Source organism: Labeo rohita, chromosome 7 (genome assembly GCF_022985175.1).
Source record: "Labeo rohita strain BAU-BD-2019 chromosome 7, IGBB_LRoh.1.0, whole genome shotgun sequence".
NCBI classification, from domain to species: Eukaryota; Metazoa; Chordata; class Actinopteri; order Cypriniformes; family Cyprinidae; genus Labeo; species Labeo rohita.
The window spans coordinates 30318628-30332825 of NC_066875.1; the positions used below are offsets into that span (position 1 = coordinate 30318628).

Below are 14198 nucleotides of genomic sequence, written 5' to 3' on the forward strand. Positions count from 1 at the left end.
TGAAAAGTGATGAAAATTACTAAGATTACTATTTCAAATTCTGTTCTTCTGAACTTTCTACTCACTAAAGAAACTTGAAAAAAAATTACTCAGCCGTTTTCAACATAATATTAACAATAAATATTTTTTGAGCAGCAAATCAGAATATTAGAATGTTTTCCGAAGGGTCATGTGACTGGAGTAATAATGCTAAAAATGTAGCTTTGAAATCACGGGAATAATGGAAATGTGTATGGACAATGGACATTGTAAAATATATTCAAATAGAAAGCAGTTATTTTAAATAGCAAAAATATTTCAAAATATTACAGTTTTTGTTGTACTTTGGATAAAATAAATGCAGGCTTGGTGAGCAGAAGAGACTTTTTTAAAAACACTGAAAATCTTCCCGTTCAAAAACTTATCACTGGTAGTGTATAATAATTATATATATATATATATATATATATATATATATATATATATATATAAATTACAAATAATTATGAAAATCTGTATTTGAGCCAGATGTTTCATCATAACATAAATTCTCCTACCCAGCAAATATGTTATTTGCAGATTCAAAATAGGCCATGATACAAATGGGGGAAAAAAGGTGTAAATCGAGTGGACATACACAACAAAATGCAGTACTCTCATTCTTGAAAAATAATACAGTACAGAAAAAGAAATAAATTTTTTTTTAACATGTTCCATCAGAACACCGTATCATTAGTCATTTGAGTGCATCATTACACCCCTATAAGAGGGAATAAATGATAACTGAATTTTTATTTTTGGTTGAACTATGCCTTTAAAACAGTTTGGGAGCACCGGAGCAAAATCCTCTGGAGCTTAAATACAGTTGCACCTGCCTTGAGCAAAATACACTATAAAGCCAGAACTCTTCGCATTTGGGTGCCCCAGTTTGAGTGTCTAACACCCAATTCTCATGGCCCATGGTATCAAGGCTATTCACAGTTGCTGAGTCTCTAGAGCCGCTGCCCTGAAGCTTTTTAAAAGGGTGTCCTGCTCTACTTACTGCTCATAGACAGAACTGGGGGAGATGGGGTGGGAGAGGGAGGTAGCAGCAGGTTGTCCTAAAAATTAAGAGGAATGGGACAGTAGAGTGTGTATATTACAGTATATGTTGCTATGCCTTTTATTTAAAGTTCTTGTTTTTTGGCTGTAAGCATCATGAGCAGTACTCTGTGCCTTCTCAGCAGATCATTTTCAGCAGAACATGCCGGAGGTTAGGCAGTACGCTGTGTCAAGGTACTCCACCCTATCTCTCTCCGGTAATTAAGGGGGTCTGGGCTCTACTCTGCTACTGCAATCTAATTAATGTTAATCACTGTAGGCTTCCTCTGGGGCTGGCTTCTGTTCTGCATTTACATAGCAAGAATCTGTGCAAGCCTCAGTCCAAAATGGGCTGCCTGTTCGGATGAGAGGAGGGTAAGACGTCTCACAACAGGTAGGTCTGTCTTATCACTGTTTTATAATTGCCCCATGATTATTTCATGGCATTCAGTGTCCAGTGTTTTGGAATACTGTCTCCAAGATAACAACCTTTGAGTTGTGTCATAATAGTGAAAATGATCTTGTAAACAAATGACTCACTAAGGGAGACCGAGAGAGAGAGGAGAAGGAAGAAAAGAATGAAAGAAATGTGCCTGTGGCCACAAGGCAGATAGAAAAGTGTTCTATTAAATAAAAATGAATCCAGGGATTGGGAAACCTCTTCTTGTCTTGTTTCAATTTTTCATGCTGACTTATATTACATAAAAACATATATTACATAAATCCAGTTATGTGTACCAATAATGGTCCGTCGTCATATGTTGCCAGTGTCTTTTTCTGTCTCCAAATATCTCAGCACTTATCCACCTTATTTTTTAGTGTAGAAGTAAATTGTTCCCTCTAAATGTGCAAGACTTCCTTTTCATTGGCCAAAATTGGTAAATAACAAGAAGAATAACAAAGTGAGGTAAATAGTAAAACTATTTGCACTACAAATCAGCGTGTTTATGGCACAAATTCTTACAAATATCATTTTGGCAACATCATGCAGCATAACACTTTTTTAAGCTAAAATAACTAAAAGCAGATTATACAGGAAGCCTCGCACACTGAAGTTAAATATGGTTTCACTGTTAGGTTAAAAATAAGGTAGCTAGAACATACACTGATAGCAGACATTCAGAAGACATCCAAGCATAATGTTTTTCTCCTGTTAAGGACACTGGAGGCATAAATACTTTGTTTAAGCTGACGTGTTCAGTTTAAAAGCTGGACCAGGCATCAATTATGTCCCTTTCCATTTAAATCACAGCCAAGCTTAATGACTCAGCATAAAGTAACAACAAATCACACACAGAGGGACCTGTTATATACCTGACCGCTTCCTATCACGAGCTTGTGAAACCCTGGTACCCACAGACCTCAAACAACCAGCATACATAGCAAGCAACCTTGCCTGAACAAAAAAATCCCAGTTTATTATAACAGATGGTGTGCTTGACTTAATGTCGTAATGTGACATATAAGACCAACATCACAATATTTTGTATGCATTATAGTGCACATTACAATGATTATGTAAGAGGTACAAAATCTATTTGATTTAATGCTTGTAACCTTTTGTAGAGAGAGAGAGTGTGTTCATGGTTTGAGGATACAGAGATCTGATAAATGAATACTATACATTTCACTTTTACACCCATTAACATCTGAGATGTACACCACTGTTCAAAAGAAGATTTATAGTTGTTTCTGACAGACATCTATAATGCTTAAAAATACAGTTAAAATAGTAATATTGTTAAAGGGGACATGGGAGGACCATTTTCCACAAGTTGATATGATTCTTTAGGGTCTACATGAAAAGTCTATAACATACTTTGGTTAAAACTTTTCAATGGTAGTGTAAAACAGTATCCTTTTTACCTTGTCAAAAACAGCTCTGTTCACAGCGATCCATTTCGGTGCATGTCACTTTAAATGATAATGAGCTACTGCTCACCCCGCCCCTCTCTTCCAGTCGTGCATTAAAGTCACAATTCTTATTCATGCAGTTATAACTATCAAAAACAATTTAAAATACGCCTGTAAATGACTTTTTAGTTGTTAAAAGAGAAGTCCACTTCCAGAACAAAAATTTACAGATAATGTACTCACCCCCTTGTCATCCATTCACGTCATTCTTTCTTAAGTCGTAAAGACATTATGTTTTTTGAGGAGGGAGAAGGGTCTTACATCACTTTTTCCAGAATCTGTGAACAGCTTGCTCTAAGAAAGTGCTTATTATTTGTGGGGTTGTGTACACACACTGCCAAGACACACTTAAGTTTAAACACCATGTAAAAGTGAATTCTGCAACCGATGTCCCCGTTAAGTATTGTTGCAGTTTTAAAAATAATAAATGTATTTATGTGATGGCATAGCTGAAATTTTCAGTGTCACATGATCCTTCAGAAATCATTCAAATGATCTAATAAACATTTCTTATAATTAATGTTGAAAATAGTTGTGCTAATTAATGTTTTTGTGGATAAAATAATTTGTTAAATAAGATGTTCAAAAATATCAGTTTAATGCATCCCTGCTGAATATAATTTCTTTTAAAATAGCGTATTGACCCCAGCTTTTTAACGGTAGTGCACATTTGAGCTTGTTTATCCTTTGTGCCTATGCCCCTTTTACCTATGTAATATTTCTTAAAAATTCTAAGAAAATACTTTTTTTATAATTTAACAGGTGGACTTCTCAAATTGTGACCCGCAAATTAAATCAGGTATGTCAGTCATTTTTAAACATCCTTTTGATTGATTTAGAGGAAGTAACTGCACTGACTGATACATCAGAGAGGTCAAAGGGGAGTTCAATACTGTGCAGTTGTCATCAATTAGTGGTCCTCTGTCCAAACCCGGTCGAGCGTGTTTAAGACTTTTCTGGCCAGAGCTCAGTAATGCTAATTTTCTTAAACATGATTAAGCACAATTTAGGCACACATATTTTTTATATTTGATTTGATTTTTCCAATTTTTTTCCAACTTTTTTTTCTTTTCAAATGACAGTTTTGTGTAGCGTAAGATGACTGTTTTTCCTTATGGGATTAATATTCTCAAAAATGTTTGACCCCTTTGAGTTTTTATCTGTGGCCCACACAGGAACATAATTGAAGAGACATTTCTCTTTGATTAGAATTGTAATTATTGTAAGCCATGATAACAGATTTTATCTTGTCAGCTCTGTTGATTTCGCAGTGGTGGGTTCCCTCTCCTAAACCCCCTTCTAATGTTTCTATGGCAACCAAATAAATTTGATGAGCATCTTTCAGATTTCATGCTGTTCATCAAGTTTAAAATTAAATCTGCCCCAACACCCTCTCTTTCTCTCTACCCCCAAACCTCATCACCCCTTAGATAGACTAATATTCTTTATAATACCTATTCGCACCTACATTTCTTTTTAAACATTTCTCCTCAAGAACTATATCATATCATCAAAGCCAGTTAACATTATCAATTTAAATGAGACTCTAGTCACAAAACAAGCCACCTAAGAACCTGTTCTGTTCCTAATTAGGCTATTTCGAGATCTGCCAAGGGGCATGTATAGGACAGCCCTGTTGTGGAGAGAGTGATTTAGCGTAGAGAGGCAGGGAAGTGCTTTCTGCTCAGTGTTTGTGAGAGTATCAGAACAGCGGGTGAGCGGGTCAGGACTGTAGGAAGTCTGTTGAGGTGAAGGTGATAATGTGTGTTTCCTCCCTCTCTGCAGGTACAGAAACAAGAGTTGGAGGTGGGAGATCATGTGATCTTGCTGTGACAACAAACTTATCACAGCCAAGCCAGAGCTGAAGACTAAAAAAGACACTGAGAATGCCTTGATTTTGCTTCATCTTTTCACCTACCACTACTCTCAAGTATGTTTAATGTATTGACATACCACTGCTTGACCTGCAAAAGACAACATGGAGTTGTCTTCATACTGTACTTCTTCAAATGTGAGATTTACGCAGCAACGTCTCTAGTGACATATGCCAGAATTCTTACTGAAATAAATAAGCTTATGCACACCGTACAAGGTGCAGGTCAGGAAACACCAAAGTTTCGTAGAGAAGACATGTAACCGCACACTCTTTTTTACTTTTTTACAAACGTTGTGAGTGTGCGGTTATATGTCTTCTCTATGAAAATATGCTAGAATTCTCCAATCATTTAGTCCACCCTCCACTCCAGAAACTCCCATTTATTTTTAATTGCAACATCGACATCTTGAAATCCAATCAACAACTGATGTATAGTACCAAGTCCTCACCCTGTACATTTTACTTTTTCGCTAATCCATTATACTTGTAAGATTTACAAAATCAGCTAAAATCATCCTATTCTGGTCGAGGTTGCTTTAAATGCAAATGAGCTCTGCTCGCCCCGCCCCTCTCTTCTCTCTGTGGATTGATGAGCCTGTTTACTTCAGCCACGTTCAGCCTCTAAACTTCCTAACTAGCACATTATTAGGAAAGGTGATCGCAAAGATTCATAAAAAAACCCTTATACTCACTTCTGCTGTAAGTGAAGTTGGAACACGAATGACTCACGCGAACACAGACGAATATATGTAGATCGGGAGGTGCATTCCCTTCACAAACAAACGTAATCCACTGCATCTTTAACAGCTCAGATGTCGGGAGTAAATAATGACCACTATGTTCATTATTACAACCAGCAACAGAACACCTCAATCGCTCAATCAGAGATATTCTTGTCTAACTTACATCCCTGCTCTGGCATCGAAACAAAGAGGCTGGACTGTTACAACTGATCTGAGGTAAGACGCTCATGTCAATCAACTATCGTGGGAGCGGCCTCTGTTGGTGTGACGCCACAGCGACAGGCATCTGACAATAGCTCGATTTGAAAAAGGGGATATTATTTTTACAGATTAATTAAAAACCACTGCATGGATTTTTATCATTATAGGCTAGATTTGTACATACACTGCCAATACACATTAATGTTCAAACAACATGTAAAAGTGAACTTAGAATCCGATGACCCCTTTAAAGGGCTAATTTATCCAAAAATGAAAATCTTGTCATTAATTACTTACATATCGTTCTAAAATTGTAAGACCTTCGTTCATCTTCAGAACACAAATTAAGATTATTATTTTTGATGAAATCCGACAGCTTTCTGCCCCTTAATATAGACAGCAATGTGATTAACTCTTTCAAGGCCCAGAAAGGTAGTGAGGACATCATTAAAATAGTTTACATAACATCAGTGGTTTAACAATAAATTTATGAAGAATACTTTTTGTGCCCAAAGAAGATAAAAATAAAGATTTTATTCAACAATTTCTTCTCTTCCGTGGCAGTCTCCGCCGCACATTCACGACACGTGTCAGTTGCGTTGCTGTCTATGGAGGGTCAGAAAGTTCTCAGATTTCATCAAAAATAATTTATATCCAGAAGATGAACGAAGGCCTTATGCATTTGGAACAACATGAGGTTAAGTAATTAATGACATAATTTTCATTTTTGGGTGAACTATCCCTTGGATCCCCATATACACAGATTCTAGTTATTTCCATAGTATTTTTCATTCTGTACAATCTGGAGTCAAATCCTACTCTTTACTGCAAACAGCTGTGGGTGTCATTGATACTTTCACATCCCACCATAAGCTTTTAACTGGACCTGTATTTTTAACCCCAATGACCTGAATTAATTCATCTTTTACTAAAACAAATGTTATATACTGTAATATACAAGCAAAGCACAGAGCTAGCCTTTTTCATCTAATCACATTTCAAAGTTTTGGATTGCAGCCCTGTTAATAATTAATCACTTGTTTTGTATTTTACCTTTATATGCAAGCCACGTTTGACTAAAAGCATCTGCTAAATGAATCCATTGTTCCTGCTTTAATAGCTGACGCTCACATTCCAATTCCATAAAACCTGAACAAAAAGCTCATGTCCTCTTATTTCATTTACTGTTGTTGACCAAAGACATATATGGGTAAAAGCGAGAATTGCTTCGTTTCTCACAAGACAAGCGTGTGAGAAGATAACTAGATAAAGCCCTAGCAGCTACCATTCTTTATTCCACATTGGTGGGGCTTCCATTGGGAGAGACTGGGAGGAAGAAGGAAGTCTGGGAGACATGCCAATTCCCTCATTCAGGAATGAGCCAGCAGGTGCATTCACATATCGACCAATGCATTAATTACCAACACTTTTCCTGTTGTTGTACAGGGCAAGGCCCACTAGAGCATGTAATGGCTTAGATGGCCTCCTGGGGGAATGGGACATTATGGGAATATCGCATAGCACAACTGGCCGTATTTTAAACAAGTTGCCTTGATTATTTGTATAATTTATCTGATTATCATGCTGATATGTGGTAAGTTTTGTGTACCCAGTCAGCCTTCTCACCTCTTTTGTATATCATAATTTGCTTTTAAACTACTGGATAAACCTTTGAGAATTCATAACAGTTCTCACTTTCTCTAAAGTGCTTGAAGATTTTTATTCCAGTGTTTTATTTATATATTGGCTTATATTTTTTCCACTGCATAAACAAAACTTCATACTACTTGATGGATTTACAAAATAAACTAACTGACACAGAGACAAACATGTACACAGACAAATCATCATCCGAAAGCCTCCAGAGAAGTTTACCGCATTTTCTGACGTCTCATGAGGAAGACCAGCTTTCATCAGTTTCATTAGAGCTCTGAAAGCGTTGCCATGACAACTTATTCCCAAGACATACACTGTAAAAAGCAGCATCTTGCCTGCCAAGGACATGAAAATATCAGGTGCCTTTGGGAACCAGCACAAACATCTGCCAGATGACAACAGGATAACAACTCTGTCTCTCTTTCACTCTTTTGCTCTGTCTTTGTCTCTCAATCTCATGCTCCCACACACATGCAGGAACAATAAACATAAAGATTGTCTGAGCCATGTCCATTGTGTGTTGGGTAAAGCCTGCAGTTCATTCAGATGTATGACTCATTTTTTTTTTTTCTTTTTTTTATTAATTCAGATGTGCTGAATAGCTGATTCACTGATCAGTGAAAATGCCATAAGGCTGACTTGCTCAGATCTCTTTTAGAGCTCTTCACAAACACCGCACATGACAGTAATGGTACTGTGGTGAAAGCACGTCGAACACTGATTGTAGAGAAGAAATTGTTGAATAAAGTAGTTTTTTTTTTTTGTTTGTTTTTTTGCACAAAAACTATTCTCGTAGCTTCATAAAATTACGGTGGAACCACTGATGTCACATGGACTATATGGATTAACTACTTTTCTGGACCTTAAACATGGTAATTGCACTGCTGTCTATGCAGGGTCAGAAAGCTCCCAGATTCATCAAAAATATCTTAATTTGTGTTCCAAAGATGAACAAAGGTCTTACAGGTTTGGAACCCATAATCAATGACAGAATTTTCATTTTTGGGTGAACTATCCCTTATTAATATCCAATGAAATATTACTATGTTCCACATTATAAATAATATTTTGGTGTGTATTTTTATCATCCAAATGAAATGACATTTGTTGCAAATTTGACAAAATGTCAAAGCCAACATCTTTAAATAGCAAATAAATGAATGTTTTGTGAATATATTTTACAATTAAAATACAAATAAAAGTAAAAGATGTGTATTTCCGTAACGGCACTTGAACGCTTGTCTCTGGCTTTGAGGCGTTCAGTGTTGTCTAATCATAGAATAAGTTCATTTGATTCATTGATTCCTAACATAAATCCACTCTACTTCTAACTGTACATTGACATTCCTTGACTCGTTTATCAGAGTTCAGTAGCCTAGGGTGCAATACCTGGATCTTGGCAGTGGTCCTGGTCCATTTTACTCCCATTAAACAAGCATAAAACAGACAGGGCAATCTCACAATTGTCCAAACCAGACTGACCTTGTAATTGACATACAGAATGCATAAAATCCTCTTGACCACATTTTTCTAACATTTCTATCTAAAGCAACTAACACTGTATTAAAGGTAGACATATGTTTTATCAGTTCTGGCATGTCCTGAAGTGAAACCATAGCACTGCTAATCCCCGCTCTACTGTTTGAGCTACAGGATTCAGCAATTACTGTACACGTTACAGCAGCTAATGCCCACTGTAAAAGTCTGACAGGACTAATGTGTAACACATCTAGTATCTCAAGTGCTGTCACTCAGACCTCCTGAGCAAAATGATGTTACCGGCCTTGTGTGTCTTATCTCAAAGCAGCATGGGCACATAAATAAAGAAAAGCCTTTGCTTCGTGATGTATTCTCTTTAATGTTCTCCCATAGTGATTAATTTGTGCACGAGCACGCCCGCGGCAGGGTAGGGAGCTCACGGCGCGTGGCACAGCAGTATTGCAGTCAGAGGAGCTGTCGATCAATGCTACATGCAAGATGCCTGGAATGATTGCACATGTTTTCCCCAGGGTGACCCAGTTTAGTTGCTTCAGCCTGATATATCTCTAATAACGCTACAGGAAATGCATGCATTATAATTTCATCAAACACTCAGTCAATATATAGACAACCAGTTGCTTCTTGTTTGGTTCAGTAGCAATTGTACACTGTAATCAGCTTTCAAAAGCATAAGTGTTTCAAGAGTCAAATAAGGATGTTGAAAATTTGGAGAGATTCTTTAAAGACGCATTGGCCAAGTTATCTGTAATATTTTATAAACATGTTTCATGCATTTTAATAAATGTAGCTTAGAAATAAAGTTCAGAAATAAATCTCAGGCTTTAAATATCAAATTTTCTTTTCTCTTAACAGTTGTTCATTATAAAAGACATGTACTAACTTGTTTTTATATTTGTATTGTTATGTTTTTATTGGCATTAATTACATTTTTAATATTGTTTGTTTTGCTTTTTGTTTTTGTTTTTTGGTAGCTCAAGCAGACTTAAATATTGGCAGGCTATTCTTATCCAATGCAACACGTGCTTGGATATATTCCAAAACTGTGAATAGCAGGGTTGCCACTTCTAAACTTGTTTATCACTCACCCTTGCATATTTAGAGGAATATGGATCTTCAAAGAGCGCCCAAACACGACGCTGCCAACGTTGCCACAAGCCAGAACCTTTCGCGTCAGATGAGTCGCCGAGGGCCAGGCGTTTAGTCATCTCAAGTTCTTCGTCTCCATCCCCTGGATCACCCAAAACTTCTGTGTCCATATCATCGTTGCCCATTTCAGCTGGCCCTCCACCGAAACTGTCAAGTGCCTCTTCGGCCTCCCGGTGCTGCCGGTACGTCATCCAGCAGCAGGGCTCCACATCTGTCTCATCGATTCCCCAGAAAGCCAGCTCCTCCTCATAAAGAGGGCCACAGACGTCAGCGGGGCAATGCAACTTGCCAGTCCTATAATAATTGAGAATGTGTGCAAAAACTCCGGGGTGGCGATCAAAGAAAAACTCGTCGATCTGGGCGTCATAGTCAAAGTGACTGTGGGCATCGGGCTCGGCGAGCCAGGCTAAACGAGTGCCGGGGAGAGTGCGCAGGGTGCTGCGGTAGGTCTGGTGTCGAATCCCTCCCACGTTAATCACAACACGGTCTTTCTCGTCGCCCTGGCCCATCTCGTCGCTTAGGCATGTCTCGAGCCCGGGCCAGGCATTACAACGCTGAAAGACCCGGAGGATACATGTGCGCAATTGTTAGGCAACGGAAAAAAGATAGGGAACTGAGCAAACGCAGAAAAACAGGTGCGCAAAGGCAGCTCAACTGCAGGAAATCGCCGCATGAGCGTTTGATGTTCTTGTCAGGTGAATAAGGGATTGCCTCCAGAGAAAATGAGAAAATAAATACGTTAAATGAATGCAGAGGTTGTCATAAATTTGCGCTTCGCACCATGGGGTCCAGAGAAGGTGTGAGGCTGATGGCTTGTGGTGCACCGCTGGTGGCAGATGTGTGTGTGTGTGTGGTTCTGAACGGACAGCTCCAGCGCTCACGCTCCCTCCTCTCTCCAAAACGAGACACATGCACTGCCCTGATTCCCTGTAGACGCCTCCTCAAATCCGACAAAAGTGGAGGGATCGAGACTCACTGGAACGGTCACATTTTAAGCGTTTTTTTCGATGCAACCTCAGTCGTTTTCTTCAAAGCATATCCAGATGCCCATTATCACTCGCCGTTTGTTGACAAACACGACAGACATCACCTCATCACTCATACAGGAGACGTCAGCTTTGAAGTGGAAGATGACAGATCCTTTAAAAATCTTCTTTTGTCTCCACAATGTCCAGTTTGGCGACGTCCTCCGGTGTTTGCTCGAAAGTGATTGATCGTATCCTCTTTATTTCCACCAAATGAATATTTTCAGTCTCCCTTTCCGCGCCTGTCGACGAGAGTGGAGCGAGGCTCGTCATTCCTGCGGAGAGACAACATGAGCCTCCTCTAGAGCCCACTGACGCGCATGCGCAATTGCTGAGTGGATGAGTCGACGCGTGCACTAGATCAGATATTGGGATGGCTGCAGACGGTGGAAAGCTCTATTAAAAAAAACATGCAATATTTGAGACAAAAGCCTGAAAAAGCTCGGCGCCATAAAGCTTACAGCTTATAAAAAACATATTTGCTAACATGGAAGGCCAGAGAATAAATATTAATATGAAGTGTGAGTCAGGGTCAGAAATCTTACAGGGTTTGGGGAAAAACCTAATATAGGGTGGAGTGGGGAGAAACGCCCCCATGGGGTAAAACGCCTCCCTACTGTTTTTCCCAAAATAACCACAAAAAGATGAAATGATTGATCTAATTTTCAGCAGTAAGAAAAAAAGTGTTTTAAAGCTTGTTGTTTTGTAGATCATAAACGCTATATATGATATGAGAACAGTAGGGGCTGTAGATAGGACGTATGTGTTATTTAATAAAAATATAATTATATTTTCAGAATGACACAATTTTTATGCTCATAGTTAATGGGGTAAAATGGGCGTTTACTGTAGTTACTCTGTTCTGAACATTAAATCTTTTGTGTTTTTTTTCCATTAAATGTATTCTAACTAGTTCGTTGAATAAAATATTTGGATTTTATATATTTAAAAATGACCACAAGTTAGCATCAGGTAGCTAGTTAGCTAGCCAATTAGCATCAGCTAACAAAATGTTTTAAATAGGCTATTATAATTTTGTAATTCATTATTCTTTATTATATATATATATATTTTTTTTTTATTTAAAGCTAAAACTGTCTGTACTCTGATTTTGCTGTGAAAGTTTAAAGCAAATAGCTTTGTCAGACTGGGGGGCATTTTACCCCACCCAAAGGGGCGTTTTGCCCAATAGGTAGGGTGAAATGCCCCCTTGGTACAAATTTAATCCAATTAGGGTTGAGTGGGGGAAAACGTCCCCCTTAAGGACTGTGTAATTTTTTTTTCTGTGAAACAAAACTTAAATGTGTTCATTAAAAGTTATCATAGTTTTAGTGACAATGACATAAATTACAAACAAAGTATGAAAAATGTCCACAGTTTTCATGTTATTAGATTTTTAACAAAAAAAAAAAAAAACACATTTGTAGGCGTTTTATTTTTGCAGATGTAGCTACTGATAATTATGTAATCAGTCATTTGATCTAACTCATTAAGAAATCACATTATTGGTGACTAGGCCTGTTTTCAGTTCTAGTTTTGCTGTTTCTTTTTCAAATCATCATTCCTGACAACTTCAAGTCAGATTACAGTATGTGCTTCTTCTCAGAAAACACATAATGGGATTTATCCCAAATTATCCTGTTCTGCTGAGGATGAAAAGCAATTAGGCTTCAAAGGAAAGATAATGTCCACTCACACTGGTGGGTTGTTGGTACGTGGTCCCATGGGCATCACCTCCACTGTCAGAAACCCATTAACTCTTATGGGGTAGGAATTATTCTCGGTAACCAAAACGTTCAACAGCCTCAACATTTATATACTGCTTGTAATAGCAAGTGAATTGATTCATACATCACAAACCTTTGTTATGATGTCGTAACTTTTATTATAATGTAACAAAAAAGGAATAAAGAAAGATTTCTGTGTTGGATAAAGCAGCACGTCATAATTAAAAGAGCTCTGAGCGAATTTATTATATAAAAATATATAAAAATGCTATAACAAAAACTGTATTCATAAACGTAAGATAGGCTGTATGCTAAATATACTAACCTTTCTAAGGGTCACTCTGTTAACTGATGCTACAGAGAATATTAGTGACATCTAGCGGCAGAAAGTTTTTAACAGCGCAGAAGTTAACTAACTCTTTTGCTGAATTTCATGAAGATGATCAAATAGATGCATTAATTTATTCATTAGCATTTTTAATGCAAATGTAAACAGTCTATGCTTCCTTATTAGAAAGAAAACACAGGTGCATCCTACACAGAAGTCTTGTTTGTTGAACCTCCCGACATACATGACTTCATCTGTATTGCATCTTATTTCTCCATTCCTTTGTTTTGCATGCTGTTGCATTGCATTTGATTTATTGTTACTGATGTAAGCCAGATTCTGGATACTTGCTAGATGTGTGCATTTTAATGTACAGTGCATCCAGAAAGTATTCACAGCTTTTTCTACATTTTATATTACAGCCTTATTCTAAAATGAATTCAGTTCATTATTTTCCTCCAAATTCTACAGACAGTACCCCATAATGACAACGCAAAGGAAGTTTGTCTGAAATATTTGAAAACTTATTTTAAAAAAAAAATCACAGGTAAGTATTCACAGCCTTTGTTCAGTACTTTGTTGAAGCACCTTTGGCACCAATTACAGCCTCTCAAGCTCTGTCTGGTTGGATGGGGGCAGATGCACATTTTCAGGCTTCTCCAGAAATATTTGATTGGGTTCAAGCCCAGGCTGTGGCTGGGCCACTCAAGGACATTCACAAAGTTGTCTATAAGCCACTCTTGCTGTGTGCTTAGGCTTATTGTCCTGTTGGAAAGTGAATCTTCTGCCCAGTCTGAATGCTTGGAACTGGGTTTTCATTAAGGCTATCTCATTATTTTGGTGCATTGAGCTTTTCTTCTACTCTGAGTGCCCCAGTCCCTGCCGCTGAAAAACAGCTTTTGTGCAAATTCCAAGTATGTTTTCATGTGTCTTCACGGAGAGGATTGAGTTTGGTCACACCGCCATAAAGACAATGGAACTCAACTAGAGTGACCATCAGGTTCTTGGTCACCACTCTAGACA

At 37.8% G+C, this 14198-nt stretch overlaps 1 protein-coding gene across 4 annotated transcripts in view; it reads right to left on the bottom strand.

Moving 5' to 3' along the window:
- Positions 1-11433, bottom strand: part of kcnc1a (potassium voltage-gated channel, Shaw-related subfamily, member 1a) — a 45167-nt gene extending 33734 nt beyond the window's left edge. For all 4 annotated transcript variants that reach the window (XM_051114574.1, XM_051114575.1, XM_051114572.1 and 1 more), the window contains exon 1: positions 10035-11433. In XM_051114574.1, the coding sequence (XP_050970531.1) occupies positions 10035-10604 (570 nt within the window). In that variant the 5' untranslated portion in view covers positions 10605-11433. The remainder of the gene's footprint in view (positions 1-10034) is intronic.
- Between the last annotated feature and the right edge of the window lie 2765 nt (positions 11434-14198).